Below are 25677 nucleotides of genomic sequence, written 5' to 3' on the forward strand. Positions count from 1 at the left end.
CATAAAAAATCTTCACTACAGCTAGTCACTTTCCTGCATCTGGTAGATGAGCAAGTGGCAGCATTATCCTTCCTCTTGGGTGTTGATGTGGCTGCATCTGCAGTTCTGGCTGGTACACTTCTGTTGAAGTCTGGTGAGCTGTCTGCTGCTGTTGGTTCAGTAGTGGGTTCATGCCACACTAGTTCTCTGATGGTCTTTTGGGACTTACATTTAATATCTACCTTTATTGTTCAAGTGAAGCATGTTCTGTCAGGTGAGCTGACATCTATTAGTCTGACATTACTGAATGTGTTGCAAGTGCTTTTAAGTTTAACATTTATTCTACTAATTTCTTTGCTTATTGGTGAGCTTTCAGGCAGGTCATATCTGAGGCTAAAGTTCATGAGTACAATGTTTGTATTTTTTAAGAATAATATAAGTCTCATGAGCTGTTTAAACATGTTCATGGCACTGTTTTTGTAGACGTCATTTGCTCCAACACAAATCACTACATTGTCTTTTCTGGTATAGTAATTTTTCGCGATATTTTTCATCGCTTGCCTTAAATCGGTCAGAGGATGTTAAAGAACAATTTAATGTATTACTTTGCAAGAAAAACTCTGATCCGTTTGGAAAGAGGTGGCTACCAGTGATTCCTAAATACATGCACTTAGAAATTCTACAGAAATTCCAAGACACACCTGAGGCCAGACATTCAGTTTTTATTAAGGCATATGATAGAATCCGCAAGAGATTTTTCTGGCCAGGTTTATTTAGGAGTGTCCGTCACTATATGTTGCACTGTTGAGTGCCAGAGGAGAAAGTCAGTTCCTCAGAAACCACCTGGCCGACTCATACCAATTCCGCCAGCCGAAGCGCCTTTCCAACATGCTGGGATTGACCTCCTTGGACGATTTCCAATGTGGCAGTATTGTTTGCAGTGATTACCTGAACGCTATGGCGTTACAAAAGCCGTGAAAACAGTCGAAGCATCTGAGGTAGCCAAATTCATCGTGGAAGACATTGTATCAAAACACGGTGCCCCAAAGTCATTAATTGCGGGTCGAGGGAAAGTTTTTTAATCGAATCTTGTGACAGAGATAAACCTTCGGTGCAACATGATGACTGCCTACCATTCAGAAACTAAGGGCTTACTGAATGCCTTAATAAGACCTTGGATGACATGCTATCAATGTTCGTCAATGTTGAGCAGAGCAACTAGGATGAGGTGCTACCTTTCGTGACATTTGCCTACAACACTGCCAAACAAGACACCACAGGATTTATGCCATTTTTCTTGATGCATGGGCTTGAGGTGACTATGACGATGGACACTGTGTTTCCATTACATCCTGATGATGTGGACAACAGCTAAATCAGCCAGGTGTTAACCGGAGATGAGAAAGTTTGGCAGTTAGCTCGAATTCGCACGCTGCAGGCTCAAGAAAACAATCTCCGAAGGTATGACGCGAGCCACCGTCCTGTTGTCTACCAGCCTGGTGACCTTGTCTGGATCTTCAATTCTGTTCAGAAGGCTGGTCTCTCTGAGAAGCTCCTCAGGTGCTACTTTGGACCCTATAAGGTTGTAAGACAGTTGTCTGATGTTACTTATGAAGTTGAAGATTTTGACCCCAACACAAGAAGACAAAAGATCAGAGATACGGTCCTGCATCCCAGGGTAAATTCGGAGCTCCAGAGACAGGCGACAAGCAAAAATGTGACGAAGAGTGTAGCGGCAAAAGAAGTTCTAAGATGATCACCGCCAGGGTGAGCATAAGTCATTGGGAGTAGGAGTATGCAGGACCAATGACTTGTTCCCGGACTAGGATGACGTAACATGGAGACGCTGTTCTCTTAAGGAGGGAGCACTGTTGCAGAAGAAGTTGAGTAGCACAATCAGCGTGGTATAGTGGTTACAATAACAGACTGTTGCGTGGAGGGTTGTGAGGTCAAAACTCACCTCAACTGTAAAACTTTAATTTCTATATGTGGTTTGAGTACTTTCCAGAAGTATCCACAAATGTCAAGAATGATTGTACTCGAATGTTCTGTAGCTGTATAGCTGTTCTAGCTGGAGGCATTTCACTCTGCGCTCTTGTATGTGCAAGTGCTGAATAAACCTTTGTTAAGTGAAGTTAGTGTTCATCATTTATCTAATTAGACCTAGTTAAACAAATTAAAAGAATTGTAAGAGGAAAGTGAACAACACCAACTGAATGAACATGTACAGGTTATCAACAAGCCAAAGGGTGCAGCTAATCTCTTTTTCTCCTTTTAAAATTTAGCCAAAACCTTAGAGAGTGAAATATCACTTATAAAAACTGTATCGAAACAATGTGAAAAACAGAGCAGGTCCAAATGGTAGCCAAACTTTTAAATAAGTTTTTCTTTTCTCCACCCAGCTACACCTCTGCAGCAATGGTACATATTTAAGTTCCTACAGCACAGCGCTCACCACTGTAACATGTCACAAGATGAGCTGCCCAACAGTAAAGTGGACATGTAATGCTCCTTTCTGTTTCGCGTCTTCTAGAGGGGTGTTACAGTGCTGTGTGTTGTTGAAACGGAGACTGCAGACATGTACCTGTGGAAATTTCAGTGTGTACCAGAACTGGAGACATGTACTTGCAAGTCTGGCAGATACGGTGCAAACTGCTGGCCCCTCTATCATCCAGCAGTAGCGTGCCTGGTCCGTGTGGTACTGCAGGCACCCACTCGGGACATGCTCGTGGCGACACTACCATCCGCTCCCTCCGTATGGAAGTGACAAACTACTTTAACCACATTTCAACTACACAACTGCCAGTATGTGGACATTTTGGCTGTCAAATCTTTGACAAGAATTTATTCTACTAGCTGTGCGACATCTGATACTTACAATTTCCTCCTCGAGGAATGTCTCGTGGGGGCTCTGAACGTGACCCGGTTGGGTGCTGGCCTGAAAACATAAAATAATTCTTATCAGTTAAAAATGATGTAAAGAAAGTTTGTGTCTCGTGGGGGCTCTGAATGTGACCTGGTTGGGTGCTGGCCTGAAAACATCAAATAATTCTTAAGATTAAAAAATGATGTAAAAAAAGTTTGTGAAGTTATCTACTGAGATAAGCCACAAATAATTAAAACTTGTGACACACCCAGGAGTCGAAAATTTACTTTGTGCTTTTCAAGAGCAGCCACCTCAACTGTTACATTATAAATTTCCACCGGCACTGGTTCTGCTGTTTTTCCTTCTGAATTTGTTTGTTTGTCCGTGCCATCTAGGAGCAGAACATTACAGGATGTGGAACGAGTTCAGAAATACATGAAGAGAAGCAGTGGAAATTTTAGAAACTAAAGGTGAGCTGCTGTCCTCCGGCGACTCTGTTCCCCTGGTGGAAATACTCGTATACGGCACTTGAGCCAGGCCCAGAGTGTGCTCGGACAGCTCGACAGTCAAGCTGGATGCTCGTGATTAGCACAGAATCTGGGCTTGTGTGTCGTGTTATTCTATCTGTATACTGACCGAGCAGTCATGATATTTAACTAACATCACTGTAAATGTTTCTGAAATTTACACATTTTTATTAACCCAAATGACCTACAGTCGTATCTAGTTTGGAGGAATGAGGTTCTACTGTACTACTGGTATTACGTATTAGTCAGTCCTATTCATCCAAATGGCATCAGGTACATTCAAATCTTGTTCCACATCACTTTTAATGCTATTACTATCAACTGACTGCTATATCATCATCCATTCAGTATCTGTGGTGCAAAAATTACTGTAAGAGATGATGCAAAGGCCATAATCTGGTCAGGTAAACCAAGTAAACAAAATGTCACAAATAATAGGAGAATGGAGGTTAGTCTCAAGGTTGCCAGAGGTTTCCGAAAGTAAAATTCACTAATTTCCAGATGCAGTTTTACCGTTCTACCCTGACATCTGAATGATGAGTTAACAGATATGTTGACAAAAAGAGGTAAGGAACATGTTATTAACTCTAATTCGGAATGAAGAGGAAGTCACTGTCTTCTTTACGGGATTTAAAATCAGACAGAAATGTGCAAAGTAGGAAGTAGATTACAGCAGGGTGAGCCGCAAGCCAGCACAGACTTCAGGTGAGGTGCAAGTGTTTATTATATAGGCTGCAATGCACAAATTGCCCGAGTGAGCACAGCCCATTAGCGTGTAAATACCTAGCCACTTTACCTCTGAAATTAACTCGAGTTAGTATTGCAGCTGTACCACCTGGGGACCATAGCTTTTTGGGCTCCAGTTCATTAGCTCACATGTAACTGGATCTCTTCCATCTAGGTATCTGGCTTATTCAACTTCTTCACATTGCTATCATTGGAAAGCCTGACCATATCGATCTTGATCATTGCAATAATCCACAGTTGTTCTATTGCTAAGTTCAATCTTGAACGTATTGTCAGCTGATTTCAGGCCATTGTATAGCTGACAAGTAGTTACCGATGACTTCATTTCTCGGTTAACTGTCACATACTCTTTATTAATGGAAAACCTTCCTCTACAAAGATTCAACTGTGGCTCCAAATGAGAACCTTTTGAAGAAAGCTATATAAATTCTGACAGATGGTATCACCATCCAGTAAGTCTCTCCAAAAGTGATCGATTCTCTCATTTTTCTTGTAGCTTGCACAGAAATTCAAAAATTCTTGATTACCAGGAAGTTGTGCAAATTCTTTCTCAATTTTATCACAGTCCTTAGCACTCACCCAATTCTGTGCAGATAATTTCTGTGAGGTATTTGAGAGTCTACTCTCATTAGTTGTCAGGCTCATTTTTATTGTAGGTGGATCAAAAAAGCTTATGTACCTGCAAATGCTATACTACAAAGGTGACTTCAGTAGGAGGCTTGCTGAATATCTTTGGCAGTCACTTTCAACTTTCTCAGATCAAACTGTACAGAATGGCATAAGTTAACTTCTTTGGCAGGAATAAGACCAGTTCCATCATCAAGTTTTATATCACATACCGATTTTGCAGCACATAATTCATCAAGATTAAGTACTTTTAGACACTGTATCAGCAAGTATAGAAGACAAAGCAGAGTTTAGAAAGGTCATTATGTCTGAACGTATGTTGTTATGTCTGAAAGGTCACTATAAGAGATTTAATAAACTTGAAAATCTGCCGTTTCCTAAAAAGTTTTGCTCCATGTGCAGGCTGGCAAACGAGGATGTGGTCGAATGGGGTGTAAAAGCCATTCACTTTCTAAAGACTTACACAGACAAAGTAATGGAGCATTAGATTAAAATAGGTACTTACAGCTGGTGAACAATGTTGAAGTACCTAACAGGAAAGGAGCCATAAGAGCCCCACATTGGAAGTATCTCAAAAAGGGTATGACCTACCTTAGGGCCTGACCTACCCCTAAGCAAAACCAAAAAAAAAGATCTTTTAACTGGCAGCAGAGGATCTGTGAGGTACTTCAACATCGTTCACCAGCTGTAAGTACCTATTTTAATCTAATGCTCCATTACTTTGTCTGTGTAAGTCTTTAGAAAGGGAATGGCTTTTACGCCCCATTCGACCACATCCTCGTTTGCCAGCCTGCACATGGAACAAAACTTTTTAGGAAACGGCAGATTTTCAAGTTCATTAAATCTCTTATAGTAACCATTCAGACATAACATCCGTTCAGACATAATGACCTTTCTAAACTCTGAGAAGCTCATCTGCAGAAACCATTATGGTTTTAGGGAACAGCGGTCATACGAGACACAGCTGGCCGTCTTTGTGCACGACATAAAACAAGCTCTAGATACTGGCTCCCAGGTTGATGCCATATTCCTCAACTTTAGAAATGTGTTAGACTCAGTTCCGCACTGTCGCTTGCTCCAAAAAGTGCACGCTTACAGTCTATCCTATGGCATATGCGGTTGGATAGAAAGTTTTCTAACAGACAGTGAGTAGTATGTCATCCTGAATGGGGCGGCTTCAACAGAAACAAGCGTATCATCAGGTGTGCCCCAGGGCAGTGATTTACATAAACGGTGGCATTGGACTGTTTGTCGATAATGCTGTAGTCTACAAGAAAGTAGTATCACATGAAAGTTGTGAACAAATCAATGAGGATTTGCAGAAAATAAATGTGTGGTGTAATGACTGGCAGTGTAATCTAATGCGTATAACAAGACAAAAATCCCCATTAATGTACGAGTACAAAATAAATGCCCAGTCTTTGGAAGTGGCAACATCCGTCAAGTATCTGGGTGTGACTATACTAAATGATCTCAAATGGAATGATCAGATTACACAAATAATGGGCAAGGCGATATCTATGTTGCAGTTTATTGGTAGAATCCTGAAGTTGGGTCTGATTCAAGAGATTAAGAAGATCCAAAGAAGAGCAGCAAGATTCGTGACTAGTACATTTAGCCATCACAAGAGTGTTACAAATCTCATAGAAAGTTTGAAGTGGGACACATTTGCAGGTAGATGATGTGCTAATCAGAAGGCGCTGCTTACTAAAAATCGGATCTTCACTGATGATGTACAGCATATATTATTACCACCAAATTTCAAATCACGCAATCATCACCATTCAAAGATAAGGGATATTAGAGCTCGTACTGAGGCATTCAGACAATCATTTTTCCCTCGCCTGATCTACGAGTGGAACAGAAGGGTGGCGGGGGGGGGGGGGGGGGGGGTGGTAGGTGTGGTACAGGGGGGAGAATATGCCTTCGGCGTAAATTGTGTCCTCTGCGCCACACATCGCTTGGTGGCTAGTGGAGTATATATGTAGATAACCAGCTCTTCTTGCATTTACATTCTTCAAAACATTACAAATCTACCTCAGAAAAGGGACAATGCCTCAGTTAGTCTTTAACGTTGCATTCTTGTATGGAGACCACAAGATCTCATATCAATAAAATCTGATGCACTGTCCCCACAAATACTCTTCAGATGAAGATGCAAGTCCTTCAAGAATGCCTAGTTGACGTCTGGACAAACCATTGACATTTGAAGCATGTTGGTAAGGTTCAGGTCATAAGTACTTTTTCTTAAAACTGTTCAAAATATCAGCAGTAGTGGTATGGCCTAAAATGCTAATGAAAAGTAGTGCATTTCAACCTATTTGTTTATTCTGTAACAATAGCTGAGAGCAAAATCCATTTGCTGCAACTGAGCCACCTTGTTATGGGTCTCATCATGAGATTACAAGAATTTCCCCTTCGAGACCTGCGAGAACGTTTATTTAAAGTATGGATCTAACCTATAAACGATATAACAATGTCTCGGTGCACTGGAGTTGCACTGACTAGTTAAATTGTCATTAAGGAACACAACCTGAAACAAAGCAATCTGCTTGCCCGTTGAGGAAAGAGCGCACGTTTTTCAACGGCCAGCAGTGTCCATAATATTTCCTCCCTCATAACGTCTTCCAGGGCAGGTACTTTGCGATACAACTGTTAGCCAATGGGACGTTAGTGGCAGTGGTGGAGGTGGTACAGGGCTGGAGATTGGAGGTGCAGGGTGGAAGATGAAAACCCAATGGTAAACTGCGAGATCCCCAATTCACCAGTCGCTGCCTTCTTACTGAGAGTGAAGGGATCGTCTTTGTCATGTGCAGTTATCCCACCAGATGACAGGGAGCATGATCCGGAAGTACCAGCAGCCTGAAGACAATCAAACATTCTAATAAGACAATATCATCATCTGTGTGATACTATCAATCAAAGAACAGTGGTTGCCAATAGGTAGTATGCACGTGACCAAGGAGGGATTAATGAAACGGATCCCTTTGTCGAATGAAACTGACCTCATCCTCTAAAAAGGAAGTGAGAAGAACAAAAACATTGGTATATGGGGGCAGCAGTGTGTACCTCACCACTCCTCCCTCGCTGCAAAACCTGTGACAAATTTCCATAATGAGTGCCAAAAGTTGACATTCGAAAAGGAAAAGGTAGGTTACATCAAACTGCTCAAGTGTAGGACGAGAGTGCGAAAGTACGGTGCTCACTATGGAGTGCCACCTCATTGGCAAGGATTTCCCACCCAGCATTCCTGTTCTCTTCTCTTACTTCTTAAAGCACACGGCATCATCAAAATGGCAGGTAAAAATAACACAATTGCCCAGAAAATAAAATCTCATTAGGGTCAGTGAGGGTATACAAAGCACTAGTTAAGAATAAAAACCAAGACTGCTAGAGGCCAAGCAAATACAGGGTAATGTGAGGTGACAACCTCACTCAAAACACATCCTCAAAAGATAATCTAGGTGTCACGTTACACAGCCAGCCTCTAAGAGTCTACGCATCACTTAACGATCACAGTACTCCATTTCCCAAAGTTTAGCAAAAAAGATGAATTTTGCTGTCTTTTTGACTGCTACGACTGCCTCAGAGTGCTGAAGAGAGCCATCTTCCCCATGCTGGTGAGAGTGACAGATTTGCTGTACAGTGTGCAATACACCTGGTACTCTGTCATCTCATTGGCCTTGATATCATCAAACATCCAATCATTTGGCCCTGGATTTCACTTTGTCCAGATTCACTGCAATCTTCAACCTCAACACTGCAAGATCTGCCAAAAGACAGGATGGAAAGTTTTCTGTTGACAAAACCCCCACAGCAAGCAAAAGCAGGTGCACCTCGGAAGGAGAATCAAAACACGAGTGAGTGAATAAATGCTCTACGTGGCTCCCCGGACAGACCCCTGCATGCCGAGTCGGCAGGTACCGCACTGCTCCTGTACACAGATGGTGAGTCGCCCCCCTGTAACACCTCAAGTCAGCTCCAGTCTGGTAGAGGCAAATAGGGGTATAATTCGACATGTAGGAACTGTATCAACATCTCTACACTTATAATTGCTCCATGAGGTTACAGTACTCAGTTAAAGTAACCTCATCTGCAGAACACAGTAAGACAGATTTGTAAGTGCAAAGGAGGTACAAATGAGTCTATTTTTGCTAACTTATCTGAACTGTCATTAGCCACACAGTCAGTGGATGCTCGATGGGGCAGTCGCTCCCTCCGATAGAAGAAGTCACCGTTACAGAACGCGGTGGACCCACTTTCGCACCATTTTCTACCGCAGGATGTGTTTAAGTGTGCGGAACAAGAGGAGAAGCGTAGAACTCAAGGTGTCTTCTTGCGCCATGTCAAGTGTTGGAAGTTCTGTGACAGATTGCGCAGATTTACAGTGGGTCCTGTGGTCACGAGAAAACATACTGTAACAAAAAACGCATTCAACAAAATCGAAATTGTTTGGAATATTGTCGCAGAAGAAGCTGAGTAGCACCTTGATTTAGTGGTTATGATACTAAACTGCTGCATGGAACATTGTGAGTTCAAAACTCATCTGGACTGTACAATTTTAATTTCTATATTCGCTTTGTACTGTAACCTCATGGAGCAATTATAAGTGTACAGATGTTGATACAGTTCCTACATATCAAATTATACCCCCATTTGCCTCTACTGGCATACATTCTAAAAGTATCCACATATATCCAGAATCATTGTACTACAATGTTCTGTAGCTGTATAGATACTGTATGTGTTCTGCTGGAGAGGTTGCTCCTAAACACATCAATCGAGGTCTCCATCGCTGTTTAGAACCTCCAGCTGACCACCTAGCCGCCCTAACCTCGAAAACTAAAAGGGTATGACATTCCTTGGAGGTGAGGCCACTGAAGAGAAAAATCCTCCGCCATCGATCACTACAAAAATCTTCTTGGAAGGCCGACCAGCCCAAGCTCTTACGGAGAATTATCTTCAGTCATTTCGGAGAAGTACCATCGCCAGTTGCAGAAAATTATATTCATTGACAACAAAACATCTCTTTTGAAGGTGGCTAATGGGAAGTATGTAAAACTTAGAGGAAGATGTACCATTCATGTGGGTATAAGTGGCCACACACAGCCCTTAGAATTCATCGCCTTACAAGAGTGTAGTCATGACGTCATTCTCGGAAGGGACTGCTGATCATTTTGAATGGGTGTTGCAAAAAGCCTCGCAAGGGCCAAGGGCTCATGGGCTCCGCTTCAAGTTTTGGCCTATCTCCAAATTAGCTAGCCACACGCAAGAAGATTTTCGTGACTGGTCATGAGTTTCCAGTGGATTCTTGGATACCTGCAGTCTCTGCCTGTGTGTTTGAGGAGCCCCAACACTCAAACTGTACCGGCAGTTCTCGGGACTGGCCATCTGGCATGACAGCTGGGTGCAAAACTTGTGAACACTGCAGCAGGCCACTGTCAGTCAGGAAGACCACTGAACCAACCTATGCTCAGCACACTGGTTTCCAGCTATCTCACATCAGAGTGCTCACATCGGCTACTGTGCAAGTTTTCTCACACTATTTTAAAGAAACAGTTTGGTAAAGAAACTGGTTTTTCATTAGTTATAGCTTTACACGGCCAGCTTCGTGATGAAGTGCCTATAATTTCGTTAAACATCATAGTGACTGTCATATTTCACACATGCATGAAATTTGAATTTCTTGCGGTGAAAAATATGGTTCGCTATGAATTTGTTTTTGTGCATTTTAGACCATATATTACTGCATATGAAATTTAGCTAATGTACTGAATTTTTATTTAAACTTGGGAGGATATCAATACCTAATTCCAGTCTTGAGATAACAAATTGTATATAATAGTTCACTTCTGCTCGTGCATGTGAGAATGAAATATTCACAACCAGGGAGGCTATTCAAACTTGAAACAAATTTCCCTTGAGATTTCTAGGGATGGGACACAAGGAGCTAGACAGCATCATAACAAGTCCCTAATAAATTAACACTGAGCGGGGTTGTAACGTGGCAAATTATTATGAGTTGTCATCTTGCATTGAAAGCACAGCTTGCCATCGACACGGGAGAAGAGCAGATATCAGTTCTTACACCAACACAGCTGACACTGGCTACTGGGCTGAGGGAGCCGTGTACTTTCCTAACGCTGTCTGCAATACCTTATACATACTCTCAACAAATCTGAGGAAGTACAATAAATTATTAATCGATCTTTTCCATATTTAGCAAACCAAATTCTACGAATAGCACAACCACACTTTTAAAATTTTAAAACAAAAACATAAATACTTTCAAATATATATATATATATATATATATATATATATATATATATATATATATATATATATATATATATTAAAAAAAAAAGATTCCAAGACTTACCAAGCGGGAAAGTGCCGGCAGACAGGCACATGAACAAAACACACACACAGAATTGCTAGCTTTCGCAACCGATGGTTGCTTCTTCAGGAAGGAGAGGGAAAGACGAAAGGATGTGGGTTTTAAGGGAGAGGGTAAGGAGTCATTCCAATCCCGGGAGCGGAAAGACTTCCCTTAGGGGAAAAAAAGGACAGATGTACACTCGCGCGCACACACACACACACACACACACACACACACACACACACACACACACACACACACACACACACATATCCATCCGCACATACACAGGCTATCCGTGATCTGAAAGCTGACCGATCCATCACCATTCTTCCGGCTGACAAGGGTTCCACGACCGTGGTACTTGATCGTCGGGAGTATGTGGCTGAGGGACTGCGTCAGCTTTCAGACAACTCTACATACAAAGTTTGCCAAGGTAATCCCATTCCTGATGTCCAGGCGGAGCTTCAAGGAATCCTCAGAACTTTAGGCCCCCTACAAAACTTTTCACCTGACTCCATCAAACTCCTCACCCCACCGACACCTCGCACTCCTACCTTCTACCTACTTCCTAAAATTCACAAACCCAAACATCCTGGCCGCCCCATTGTAGCTGTTTACCAAGCCCCCACAGAACGTATCTCTGCCTACGTAGATCAACACCTTCAACCCATTACATGCAGTCTCCCATCCTTCATCAAAGACACCAACCACTTTCTCGAACGCCTGGAATCCGTACCCAGTCTGTTACCCCCAGAAACCATCCTTGTAACCATTGATGCCACTTCCCTATACACTAATATCCCGCACGTCCAGGGCCTCGCTGCAATGGAGCACTTCCTTTCACGCCGATCACCTGCCACCCTACCTAAAACCTCTTTCCTCGTCACCTTAGCCAGCTTCATCCTGACCCACAATTTCTTCACTTTTGAAGGCCAGACATACCAACAATTAAAGGGAACAGCCATGGGTACCAGGATGGCCCCCTCGTATGCCAAACTATTTATGGGTCGCTTAGAGGAAGCCTTCTTGGATAGGTTGGTGTTGGTGGGAAGTATCCAGATAACTCGGACGGTGTAACACTGTGCCAAGATGTGCTGGCCGTGCATCAAGGCATGTTTAGCCACAGGGTGATCCTCATTACCAACAAACACTGTCTGCCTGTGTCCATTCATGCGAATGGACAGTTTGTTGCTGGTCATTCCCACATAAAAAGCATCACAGTGCAGGCAGGTCAGTTGGTAAATCACGTGGGTGCTTTCACATGTGGCTCTCCCTTTGATCGTGTACACCTTCCGGGTTACAGGACTGGAGTAGGTGGTGGTGGGAGGGTGCATAGGACAGGTTTTACACCGGGGGCGGTTGCAAGGGTAGGAGCCAGAGGGTAGGGGAGGTGGTTTGGGGATTTCATAGGGATGAACCAAGAGGTTACGAAGGTTAGGTGGACGGCGGAAAGACACTCTTGGTGGAGTGGGGAGGATTTCATGAAGGATGGATCTCATTTCGGGGCAGGATTTTAGGAAGTCGTATCCCTGCTGGAGAGCCACATTCAAGGTCTGATCCAGTCCCGGGAAGTATTCTGTTACAAGTGGGGCACTTTTGGGGTTCTTCTGTGAGAGGTTCTGGGTTTGAGGGGATGAGGAAGTGGCTCTGGTTATCTGCTTCTGTACCAGGTTGGGAGGGTAGTTGCGGGATGCGAAAGCTGTTTTCAGGTTGTTGGTGTAATGGTCGAGGAATTCAGGACTGGAGCAGATTCGTTTGCCACGAAGGCCTAGGCTGTAGGGAAGGGACCGTTTGATATGGAATGGGTGGCAGCTGTCATAATGGAGGTACTGTTGCTTGTTGGTGGGTTTGATGTGGACGGATGTGTGCAGCTGGCCATTGGACAGATGGAGGTCAACATCTAGGAAAGTGGCATGGGATTTGGAGTAGGACCAGGTGAATCTGATGGAACCAAAGGAGTTGAGGTTGGAGAGGAAATTCTGGAGTTGTTCTTCACTGTGAGTCCAGATCATGAAGATGTCATCAATAAATCTGTACCAAACTTTGGGTTGGCAGGCTTGGGTAACCAAAAAGGCTTCCTCTAAGCGACCCATAAATAGGTTGGCATACGAGGGGGCCATCCTGGTACCCATGGCTGTTCCCTTTAATTGTTGGTATGTCTGGCCTTCAAAAGTGAAGAAGTTGTGGGTCAGGATGAAGCTGGCTAAGGTGACGAGGAAAGAGGTTTTAGGTAGGGTGGCAGGTGATCGGCGTGAAAGGAAGTGCTCCATTGCAGCGAGGCCCTGGACGTGCAGGATATTTGTGTATAGGGAAGTGGCATCAATGGTTACCAGGATGGTTTCTGGGGGTAACAGACTGGGTACGGATTCCAGGCGTTCGAGAAAGTGGTTGGTGTCTTTGATGAAGGATGGGAGACTGCATGTAATGGGTTGAAGGTGTTGATCTACGTAGGCAGAGATACGTTCTGTGGGGGCTTGGTAACCAGCTACAATGGGGCGGCCAGGATGTTTGGGTTTGTGAATTTTAGGAAGTAGGTGTGTGTGTGTGTGTGTGTGTGTGTTTTGTTCGTGTGTGTGTGTGTGTGTGTGTGTGTGTGTGTGTGTGTGTGTGTGTGTGTGTGTGTGTGCGCGAGTGTACACCTGTCCTTTTTTTCCCCTAGTCTGTGTATGTGCGGATGGATATGTGTGTGTGTGTGTGTGTGTGTGTGTGCGAGTGTACACCTGTCCTTTTTTTCCCCTAAGGGAAGTCTTTCCGCTCCCGGGATTGGAATGACTCCTTACCCTCTCCCTTAAAACCCACATCCTTTCATTTTTCCCTCTCCTTCCCTCTTTCCTGACGAAGCAACTGCCAGTTGCGAAAGCTCGCAATTCTGTATGTGTGTTTGTGTGTTTTGTTCATGTGCCTGTCTGCCGGCGCTTTCCCGCTTGGTAAGTCTTGGAATCTTTGTTTTTAATATATAATAGAAAGAAACTTCCACATGGGAAAAATATATTAAAAACAAAGATTCCAAGACTTACCAAGTGGGAAAGCGCCGGCAGACAGGCACATGAACAAAACACACAAACACACACACAGAATTACTAGCTTTCGCAACCGATGGTTGCTTCTTCAGGAAGGAGAGGGAAAGACGAAAGGATGTGGGTTTTAAGGGAGAGGGTAAGGAGTCATTCCAATCCCGGGAGCGGAAAGACTTCCCTTAGGGGAAAAAAAGGACAGGTGTACACTCGCGCACACACACACACACACCTATCCATCCGCACATACACAGACACAAGCAGCTTGTGTCTGTGTATGTGTCTGTGTATGTGCGGATGGATGTGTGTGTGTGTGTGTGTGTGTGTGTGTGTGTGTGTGTGTGTGTGTGTGTGTGTGTGTGCGCGAGTGTACACCTGTCCTTTTTTTCCCCTAAGGGAAGTCTTTCCGCTCCCGGGATTGGAATGACTCCTTACCCTCTCCCTTAAAACCCACATCCTTTCGTCTTTCCCTCTCCTTCCTGAAGAAGCAACCATCGGTTGCGAAAGCTAGTAATTCTGTGTGTGTGTTTGTGTGTTTTGTTCATGTGCCTATCTGCCGGTGCTTTCCCGCTTGGTAAGTCTTGGAATCTTTGTTTTTAAAACCTGAGATACTGCTGGAAATGAAAAACTGACTTAGGGACTGTAATATGTTCATCTATAGTACCTACTGAAATTAAAACCAAGAGGATAGATTCATATAATCAAATTTTCTGGAATTTTATTTTAGTTTCATTGGCACAGATAACTGACGTTATGAAAATTACGAGGGTAATCCCAAAAGTAAGGTCTCCTATTTTTTTATAAGTACAGAACTTTGTGTGGCAGTTGGTCACGCTGTTATGAAGAGCGCTTCACGTGCTGTGTGTAAACATGCGCACGCCGCGCTGAGGCGCTCAGTCTTGGCTTGGCAGCCTTTGACAATGGAGCTCCCGTTGGATGTTACCGACAAGTGTGAATTGCGCGCAGCTATTCAGTTTTTGAATGCAAAGGGCACTGCGCCGATTGAAATCCATCGCCAATTGACGGAAGTGTATTGTGTATGGACATCAAAAATGTTCCTAAGTGGTGTAGAGAGTTTTCAGCTGGTCGGACCATAATTCACGATGAAGAAGGGAGCGGGAGACCATCAATTTCGGAGGAGACAGTGTTGAAGGTTGAGAAAAGTATGCGTAAGGAGCTGCAGATCACCCTGGGTGATCCCTGCACTTCGATTCCTGAGGTTTACCAAAGCACCGCTGACAAAATTTTAACGCAAACATTGAACTACCGAAAGGTGTGGGCAAGATGGGTGCCACGCATGCTGAGGACCACATGCGGCAATGAGATGATGCTTCCCGCGCATTTCTTCACCGCCTTGTAGCCCAATAGGACAACTTTCTGGACTCAATTGACATGTGTGACGAAACCTGAGCACACCACTTTACACCTGAGACCAAGCAATAATCAATAATCACACCAGTGGCAGCATCCTTCTTCGCAACACAGCGGGAAGCTAGTATGACATGGGAATACAAAAACTGCCACAATGTCTACGAAAGTGCATCGACAGAAATGGTGATTATGTCAAAAAATAGCTAAATATTCAAGCTGTAAACTGATGTAAACCACTGTAGAAATAAACAGGTCTATATACTTACAAAAAAAAAATTAGGAGACCTTACTTTTGGGATTACGCTCGTACTATTTCATCCTGTTTTGGTTGTGTGAGAGTGTTTGAGGGACAGAGAGAGTGAATGCAGGACATATGTAAAGTGAGGATGTGATATTATATGAAAACTATGTAAATGTATGTGTGAGAACTTGTTTTGCAATAGGGGGATTTATGATGAATGTCCGGGTGAGCTGGATTTTGTAAAAGGTAGCCACAAGGGGCATTGAGTGTTAAAATTTATTAGTAATTTATTTTGTCGAAAGGAATTGTACTTTGTTTTCATTAAATTTTATATAGTTTCGGAGCTACGAGAGTTCTCGTGTAAATTACTTGTGGTAATCTGATTGGCTGACATTAGAAATATCGCGAGTACAGAAGTGCTCAATATGATCTGAGTGGCTGCTTAACACACTAGACAATAGGAATCCAGCATTTCCCACGCGATTGAGTAGGGCTTTGTGCCTCAACACTAAGAGTCAATATAGTAGCTCGGTAGTGCACGAAGAAATTCACACGTTCGATCGGTTCTCGTGTTGTTGATGAAATGCGACTACAGTGCTGAGTATTTTGTGAAACTTTCAGCTTTGTGAGTGGTTTATTTTAGGAAATATTCACATACCAAAACTTTGTGTCATACATAAACTCTGCGTGCCATGTTTCATGCAGATTACAAGACACTATGGCGAGCGTTTCTTTATAAGAAGTCTATTGAACTACTGAATGTGTTACTCACAAGTAGTTGTGGATCAGTGACTTTGGGATGTTCAAAATATCAGATCGGACGAAATATGTTCTGGATCCTTTCAGGTGTGAACTTGTAAGTGACAGTCAGAAACATCACGTAATTGATGGCGGGATATTAGATACGACAATAAACCAACTTAAAGGAAGTTTGAGATATTTTTTTAAACAAGTCGTGCAAGAATCCCGAATGCTTGATAGTTTAATGAACTTTCAGCTACTGCCCACAGAATGGAGTTGCGTGGCTTTTGCGTGGTAGGTACTTAGTCAAATTTTTGTCAACACTGCTTTTGTCAGCTAAACTGGTACTAGCATTATAGAGTGAAGGGGCAGACAATGATGCTATAGAAGAAGGACTTACACAGCATTAGTGGAGGGTCAGGGTACAGCAGGGAGAGAAGTCAGTGGACTACAGGAACGACGATGGAAGCATCTCAGGGCAGTGAGCTGTAGCAGATGGGCAGTAAAAGCAGTTGGCAGCCGTGGACGGTGATGTGCGATCCCAGAAACTGGACTGCAGCTGGCAGCCTCTGGCAGACGTACTCTTAGTAACATCTCGCTGTGCTGACAACATGGAGGGAAAGCGAATCAGTGTTTTGCTTCGTTTGGTGTGTGTGCGTGTATGGAAAGAAAATTGTCAACATGGAAAAAAGTGATAAGCCTGTAATAAGTGAAAGAAAGGAGATTGTAGATTTTGATGATAAAGTATTTGCATATGATTGTATGAGAGGAAATTTTATGTTTGATGTGTGTCAAATTAATGACAAGAGGTTAGCCACATTAAGTATCTGATACTTATGGTGAATTAATGAGCTGCTGTTAAGTTGGCACCAGGTCTTGTAAAGGAAAAAAAAGGTAAGGATGAGAAAAATATAAGTACTCCTATTCAAGACATAAGTAGGGAACAGACATCTGGTTCCAATGTTAAATTAGAACCATTCACTGTTACTGAAGTGAAAACAGAGCAAACATTGGAGGCTGGTGAGCAGAAAGTTAGCATAGCAACCGTGCTCCAAAACATTATGCAACAGGTGGGTGGTATTAGCAGTAGTGCAGTAGAGTCCCATTAATCCGAACTAATTGGGACCGAACCTTGTTCGGATAACTGATTTGTTCGGATTAGCCAGAATTACAGTAACACATTTCTAGAATGAAGTATATCAAGCAGATAAGCAGATACACCACGGTAATAAATGGGAACAAGTGTGGGAACAATGGCTCACTCTCACTCCCTGCCCTTGTTGTTGTGCATGGTTGAGACCTTTGTACTGTCTGAGGTCAGTGCACTGCCAGTTGGCTCAAAGCGCTTGGTTATGTTAGTTATCGATCGTTGGCACGGTAACAGTTGTATTGTATTCGTTCAGGCGTAAACGGAAACATACAACGTTAATTCTCAAAGAAAAACTGAATGCTTTGAAGTGGATAGGCAATGGTGAGAATGTATCTCAACTGGCAATGGAACTGGATGTTGGTAAAGCAACTATTTGTGATTGGAAGAAGAACAGAGTGAAGCTTGAACAGTCCTGTGCAATGTCTTCAGGAAAAACACTCAAAATTTGGCAGACTTTGAGACAGTCACAATACGATAAAATTGATGAAGTTCATTTCCTTTGGTTTATGCAGGAAAGAGAAGGGGGAACTCCTATGAGCAGAGCACTGGTTCAGGACAAGGCTTTTTACCTGAAGAAGTTAATGAATGGTGATGAGTCTTTTAGTGTGATTATGGTTGGTTGCACAGATTCAAAAAACATCATGGAATCCGTCAGCTAACAATTACTGGAGAGAAGCTTTCTTCAGACCATGATGCAGCAAAGGTATAATTGGGTGAGTTTGAAAAAATGATAAGAGGGGAAAGTATTCTACCCAACAAATATATATCGCTGACGAGACTGGCCTTAATTTTAGGGCATTGCCAACAAAAAGCCTCGCATCAAAAGCAAAAGACCATGCTCCTGGTTTTAAAATATCCGAAGATCATGTGACTTTATTAGCATGCAGCAACACTGCTGGTAATGACGAGCTACCTTTAACACTGGTCGGCAAATCTGCTAGGCCCAGAGCTTTTAAAAACAGCAGCATGGAGTCTCTGCCCGTGTATTATTGCAACCAGAAAAAAGCACAGATGGATGGTAAGCTGTTCAAAGAATGGTTTCACGGCCAGTTTGTTCAATCTGTTTGATGGTTTTCTAAAGGAAAATCATTTGTCTCTCCATGCAATCCTTTTTATTGATAATGCGGCATCTGACGCCAGCACTGAAGAATTATGTGACAGAGAAACTATGGCGAAGATTTTGCCGCCAAATGTTACACCACTTCTACAGCTGATGGACCAGGGCGTACAGCAGACATTAAAACTGATTTACAGAAAACAATTTTTAAGAATGCTGATCCAAGATGATAGCATTCCTTTAGTGGACAAAATCCAAAAGACCAGTGTGAAGGATGTTGTTTATTGCACCACTGAGGCATGGCAGAATATTTCAAAAAATACTCAGAGAAAATTGTGGAGAAAACTGCGGAAATCTCTTAAATTTCAGGACAACCTAGTTGAAAATGGAGAGGAAAATCTACTACAAATGATACAGACAATCCCTGGATGTGAAGAAGCTAGTGAAGGAGAGACAGATGAGTGAATGGCAGTGGGTGGGGCATGTGTGGAGAACCTTACTGACGCTGATTTAGTTGCTGCTGTGACTTGAGACCAGGAAGAAGTGGACTGCTGTGACCGAAGTGACAACGAGCTCGAAAGCAAAGAAAGAGAGCTGGCGCCACACAGTGACGCAGCAGAAGCCCTTGACCTTGCGCTACGTTATTTGGAGCAACAGCCTTTTGCTACACCTTCTGATTTGATGTTTATGAGACGATGGCACAACTATGGATCATATAACAGAGTGTCTTCATTATGCCAAAAACCAATAACCAAGTTTTTGTCATCTAAAAAGTAGAGATAAAATTTCCGCTGCATTTTAGTATGTTTGACAGTTTGTCATCTAAAAAGTAGAGATAAAATTTCCGCTGCATTTTAGTATGTTTGACAGTTTTTCTTTCATTCTTATGCATTGTTTAAACCTAATGTTTTCTTGCGAATTTTTCTAATACATGTTAAGTGTACTGTGTAAATTAAAATAATGTGTATGTACAGCAGCTTACCGCACTGTTATCCATACTTAGATTAACATTTTTCATTTTTGGATTAACCAAACGTTTGGATTACTGGGGTTCAGATTAGCGGGACTCTGCTGTATTATGAATGGAGTGCTATCTGAAATAAATGGACTAGGTAATGAAATAAATAGTAAGAATACAAAAATAAATGAACTTGGGTCTGATGTGGATAGTACAATAAATGGATTAGTTTCTGAAATTAATCAAGGGTTTATACAGCAGTCAAAACAGTGGAACAATAAACTGAAAAAAATTTAAAGAGGACATTCAGGAGGAACTGGATTATAGATCTTCAGGCTTAAATGAGTTCGTAACTTAACACAAACATAAAAGGACAAATTTGCCAAGTGAAAAACAAGACTGTAAGAATAGTATTGTAACAGTAAAAGGTGAACTAACTACCCATAGGAAGCAAGTTGCTGAAGGTAGTAAACAGCTAGGTGAACAGATAAGTGCTGACTTGAATACCGTACAGGCCCAAGTAGATCATGTAGAAAAACTTGTGTACTGAGAATCATAAAATTTTGGCTGATAAAATTAAGGAGGAAAGTGACAAATGTAAACTGTTTGGAGGGAAAGTGTGTGCAATAATAACTGATTTAGAAACTAACTTCTCAGAACTTATTACAGCATTAAGTGGTAACCTACATGAGCATGACACTAGATTAACAAATGCAGAACAGAGAATTACTAACAGTAGTGGTCATGTAATAACACGAAGTGTTGCAGAATCATCTGAAATTGCCTATGTTAACCACAGATAGTGTCTGAGATGCCAAGCAGTGTGTGCATCCCAAAGAGTTCTGGAGCGATTTTGAGGATGTGTTGCCTAGGTCATGGAATGACAAACTGAAAATAGGCTTTGTGATATCTAATCGAGTATGACTGCACGGAAAGTTTTAAATAGGCTTTCTTTGAGAAATAATGGGGAAAAAGAAAACAGATGGAAGTATTAAATAGCTTTTGGACAGGTGAAAAGTTTACCATAAAGAAAGACACTATTATGAAGTTTGTGCAGAAACAGGTAAAGGGACAATTACAATGGATTAGAATCCAAGTTGCCTCTGTACTGGTGAAATTCTGCACCCAGAGAGGACATTAACAAGTTCAAAGATTACTCAGAATGGGTAGAGAACCCTTTGAGAGAAGAGGGGTAACAATAAGAGATTATAGAGATTCTACTAAGCAAAATGTAGAGAAAGTAAACAGAATAGTTGCAGATATCTAACAACAGGAATGTCCAGAGGATGAGGTAGTTTTACTGGAAATAGAAATTACGACAGGAACAGGAATGACAGTTATCAAAATCAGCAATCAGCTGAGAGAGCAGAACAGCATTTCAGACAGCTGAATGAACGGAACACTATGGCTAATGGCAGAGTAGGCGATGAGGAAAACTAAAATCAGTCTGTAAGGTTACTAGCATTTGCAGACTGCCAAAACAGAGGTTAAATCCACAGTAGTGGTACAGGTACTATAAACATAACAGAGGAAAGGAAGGAAGTGAGAATATTTACTTTTCAGGGAAATGTAGAATTTTGTGAAAGATCAGATGAAAATCACGAATCTAGGTACCAGTTTAGCAACAGGAGTTATCTGATGAGATTCTGGAGCAGGATCTTAGTTTAACTGAGCACTGCAATACGAAAGAGCATCGTACAGAGAATAAGGAAGAAAGCACTGCACATGGGGAAAGTGTAGCAGGGGAGGAAAGTAAACTGGCAGATGAAGTTACAGGCAGAATAGATGAGATTCAATTCAATAGTGATGGAGTAGTTTCAGATGTTGAAGAAGGTGAAGTACAGTGGAAGAAAGCTCATCAGATAGTGACGCAGCTACAGAAGTATATGAAGCTGGGGTTATTTTGAAAATACTGACAATATAGATGGAAATGCTGCAGAATCTGAAAGCATTAGAGAAGGTGAATTTTAGGAGAAATGTTTTGACTTGTCACTGATAGACAGGTTAATTAAAACTGCCACAATTAAAGACTAAGAAAACCCCATAAATGTGTTTTCTTTTTTGGGGGGAATTATGGAGCTAAACTCAAGAAGGAAGAAACTAAAAACAGAAGGAAATCTTAGAACATTGCTAGTGAAGGAGATATGCTTTCCCCAAAGAGAGCTTCAAATGACCAATGTCATCTCACTGACACTGATTCTGGAACAGATTTGCTGAACACGTGTCAGCTGCTAAAAGGAAGATTTATCCGGCAACAGCTGTAAATGGAGGCGTAGTGGATTAAAATAGGGGTGCTGAAGTAAAAGATGTCTCACCATCCATGACTGAGAGCAGTGGGGACAAAATGGGGGAGGATCACCACTTAAAAGATGTCGATGGCTAAAAAGACAGTGCCCAATCCCGAGTCTAGTTAAAATTACCTCCTCCCAACAACGAGGAGGAGGAGGAGGTCCAGGGACAGGGAAGAGGTTTTATTTCCCGTAATTTATTATTGGGAAGTGGGAAGTGGATTCATGCCGATGGCAAACATTACAATACTCAGCATGGGGTCCTGGGGCATCCCGTTTTCTTTGGAGAGAGTACAAGGGATGGTTGGTTGGTTTGTTTGGGGCACAAAGTCACTAAACTACATGGTCGTCAGTCCCTTTTTCCTGATGCAAGTAAGGCTCTAGGTACAAAAACACCCAACATCCCACCTAAAAAGGAAATGAATGGAACAAACAAAAAATGGGGAAACATGCACCACAAGGAAAAGTGAAAGAAGATAAAATCATAGAGCCTATCGTCTGGGCTGGCTGATCACAATGATAAAAAGGAGTCAGCCACTCTGCAACACATTAAAATGTTCACCCCAAAGAGACTAGATGAGATGAACACATGTAGGGAAAAGACAAAAACCAAGACAAACAAATGCAAAGAAAGTGCGACAGAGTTAAAATGGAGGGAGGGTGGCATCCTCTGAGAGAAGGCTAAAAGCCCACCCTTAGATGGTATGATTAAAACCCCAATCATGAATAAAACGTAAAACTAAATCTGCTAAAAGTGTGCTGTCCAGCAAGATGAGGACCACAGTCATATGTGAACCACAGTGACACCGAGGTGGGTCTTCGTAACAGAGGAGGTAGCCATGTGTTAGCCACGCATGGCCAATGCCGAGCCGGTAGAGAACCATAGAATCCCTGGGAGAGGCTCGCATGGAGGTCTTCCACACACTCGTAGTCTCCTTATGGGCATGCAGTTTGTTGCGCGCATTGGGATTACGCCATTCCTTCTCCCAAAGCTGAAAAACTTTGTGGTGTAATAATGATCGCAGGTCAGGTACAGGGATGCCAATCTCCAAAAGCAGTTTCCGTGTAGCCTTTTGGCCAGCCTGTCAGCAAGTTCATTTCCTGGGATTCTGACATGGCCTGGGGTCCAGACAAACACCACATTCCAGGGCATGGATGGACTCCTGGATGGTCACTACCAAAGGATGGCAGGGGTAGCACTGGTTGATAGCTTGTAGGTTGCTCAAGGAGTTAGTACAGAGACGAAACGACTCACCAAGGCATGAACAGATGTGCTCAAGAGCACGAGATATAACCACCAGCATGGTAGTGAAAACACTGCAGCCATCAGGCAAGGAATGCTGTTCAATATGTCCTCCATGGACATATTCGAAGCTGATGTGATTATCGGTCATCAAGCCGTTGGTGTAAACCACTTCATGGAATCGGTACATGTCAATAATCGAGACAAAGTGGCAGTGGAGAGCCGCGGGATTAACTGAGTCCTTAGGACCATGTGAAAGGTCCAGGCGAAGCTGTGGCCTAGGTATACACCATGGAGGTGTACGTGAATGGACCTCTAGTATAGGGGGTAAAGGCAAGAACTCCAGTTTGGAAAGAAGGGATCAGATATGAACTGCAATTGGAAGCCCTGACCTGGGCCACCAATGCAGGAGAACCGCCGTGAGTGGGAAAAGGACACGGTAATTTGAATGCGCAGGAGAACTACAAATGTGTACAACATAACTGGCGAGCAGTTGTGCATGCCTAACCTTTAATGGAGGGACTCCGGCTTCCACAAGGACGCTGGCCACCGGCCTCATCCTAAAAGCTCGTGTTACTAGGAGAATGCCACAGTGCTGCGCACTGGGTCACGCAAACACAACGCTGAGGGTGCCGTAAACCAAACTCCCATAGTCAAGGTGGGATTGAATAAGGGCTCTGTAAAGCTGCACCAACGTAGAGCATCTGCACCCCAGTTGGTGTTGCTCAGGCAGCGGAGGGCATTGAGGTGCTGCCAGCACTTCCGCTTAAGCTGACGAAGGTGAGGAAACCAAGTCAATCAGGCATCAAAAACCAGTCCTAAGAATCGGTATGTCTCCACTATAGTGAGTAGCTCATCATTAAGGTAAAATTTTGGTTCTGGATGAACGGTAAAATGCTGACAGTAGCAGATAACACACGACTTTGTGGCCTAAAACTGGAAACCATGGGCTAGAGCCCATGACTGCACCTTGTGGATGGCTATCTGTAGGCACCGCTCAGCAACACCAGTACTGGTGGAGAATTATGAAATGCAGAAGTCTTCTGTATACAGAGAAGGTGAGATGGACAGCCCTACAGCTGCTGCTAGAGCATTAATGGCCACTAAAGAGAGATATACACTCAGCCCTGCTGGACCCCATTCTCCTGGATATGGGGGCAACCATGGGAGGCACCAACTTGGACACGGAAAGTACGAAGCAATAGAAAACTCTGGATAAAAATTGGGAGCAGGCCTTGGAGGCCCCACTCGTATAATGTGGCAAGGATATAATGTCACCAGGTCATGTCATACACTTCTCATGAATGTAAAAAGATGGCAACCAGGTGTTGATGTCTGGAAAGGGCTGTTCGGATGGCAGACTTGAGGGACACAAGATTATCGTCAGTGATAGAATGACACTGGGGGAAGCCGCCCTGACGTGGAGCCAGTAGGCCACATGGCTCCAGGACCCAACCCAACTGCCAACATACCATATGTTCCAGCACATTACAAAGAACATTGGTGAGGCTGATGGGCTGATAGCTATCCGCATCTAGCAGGTTTTTACCAGGTTCGAGTATCGGAATGATGGTGCTCTACCACCATTGCGATGGAAAGATGCCATAGCACCAGATCCAGTTGAAGATGATGAGATGTCGCTTGTAGTCAGATGAGATATGTTGAACCATCTGATTGTGGATCCGTTCTGGCCCAGGAGCTGTGTTGGGGAAGTGTGAAAGGGCACTGAGGAGCTCAGCTCCCACTCTGTAAATGGGGCGTTATAGGATTCACTGTGGTGGGTAGTGAATGAGAGGACTGTTCCTTCCAGCTGCCATTTGAGAGTGTGAAAGGCTGGGGGCTAATTATCCGACCCAGAGGATAGAGCATATTGTTAAGCAAAGTGCTCAGCAATTGTGATTGCGTTGGTAGATAACACGCTATTTATGTTAACACCAGGAACACCTGTTGGGGTCTGGTAACCAAAAACATGTTTTATCCTTGCCCAAACTTGGGATGGTGATAAATGGCACCCAATGGTCGAGAAATTTCTCTCCCAACACTCCTGATTCCGTACTTTGATAAGTTCGCGAACGCGGGCACGGAGCCGTTTAAAGGCTATGAGGCGCTCCAGGGAAGGGTGCTGCTTATGCCACTGCAGAGCTCGTCAATACTCCTTAATTGCTTCAGCGACTTCTGGCGACCACCAAGGGACTTCCTTTCACTGAGGGCACCCCAAAAGAGCGAGGGATCGCATTTTCTGCCACAGAAACGATTTTTGTAGTCACCTGCTCAAGCATCACATCAATTTTCCCGTGTGGGGTAGATTTAACGGTGACAGCAGATGTGAAAGTTTCACAGTCCGCCTTGTTTAAAGCCCATCTGGGCAGGCATCCATGTGTCTGACGCCAGGACGGCGACAGGAAGATGGGGAAGTGGTCACTACCTTGCAGGTTGTCATGTGCTCTCCAGTGGATAGATGGGAGAAGTCCTGGACTGCAAAT

At 43.2% G+C, this 25677-nt stretch overlaps 1 protein-coding gene across 1 annotated transcript in view; it reads right to left on the minus strand.

The window, feature by feature from the left end:
* The window catches only part of LOC126305111 (uncharacterized), a 371181-nt gene that overhangs the window by 162029 nt on the left and 183475 nt on the right, over window positions 1-25677 (minus strand). The window contains exon 7 of the mRNA XM_049992019.1: window positions 2858-2917. Coding sequence (XP_049847976.1) covers window positions 2858-2917 — 60 coding nt within the window. The remainder of the gene's footprint in view (window positions 1-2857; window positions 2918-25677) is intronic.

Source organism: Schistocerca gregaria, unplaced genomic scaffold, assembly GCF_023897955.1.
Source record: "Schistocerca gregaria isolate iqSchGreg1 unplaced genomic scaffold, iqSchGreg1.2 ptg000255l, whole genome shotgun sequence".
Classification (NCBI taxonomy): Eukaryota; Metazoa; Arthropoda; class Insecta; order Orthoptera; family Acrididae; genus Schistocerca; species Schistocerca gregaria.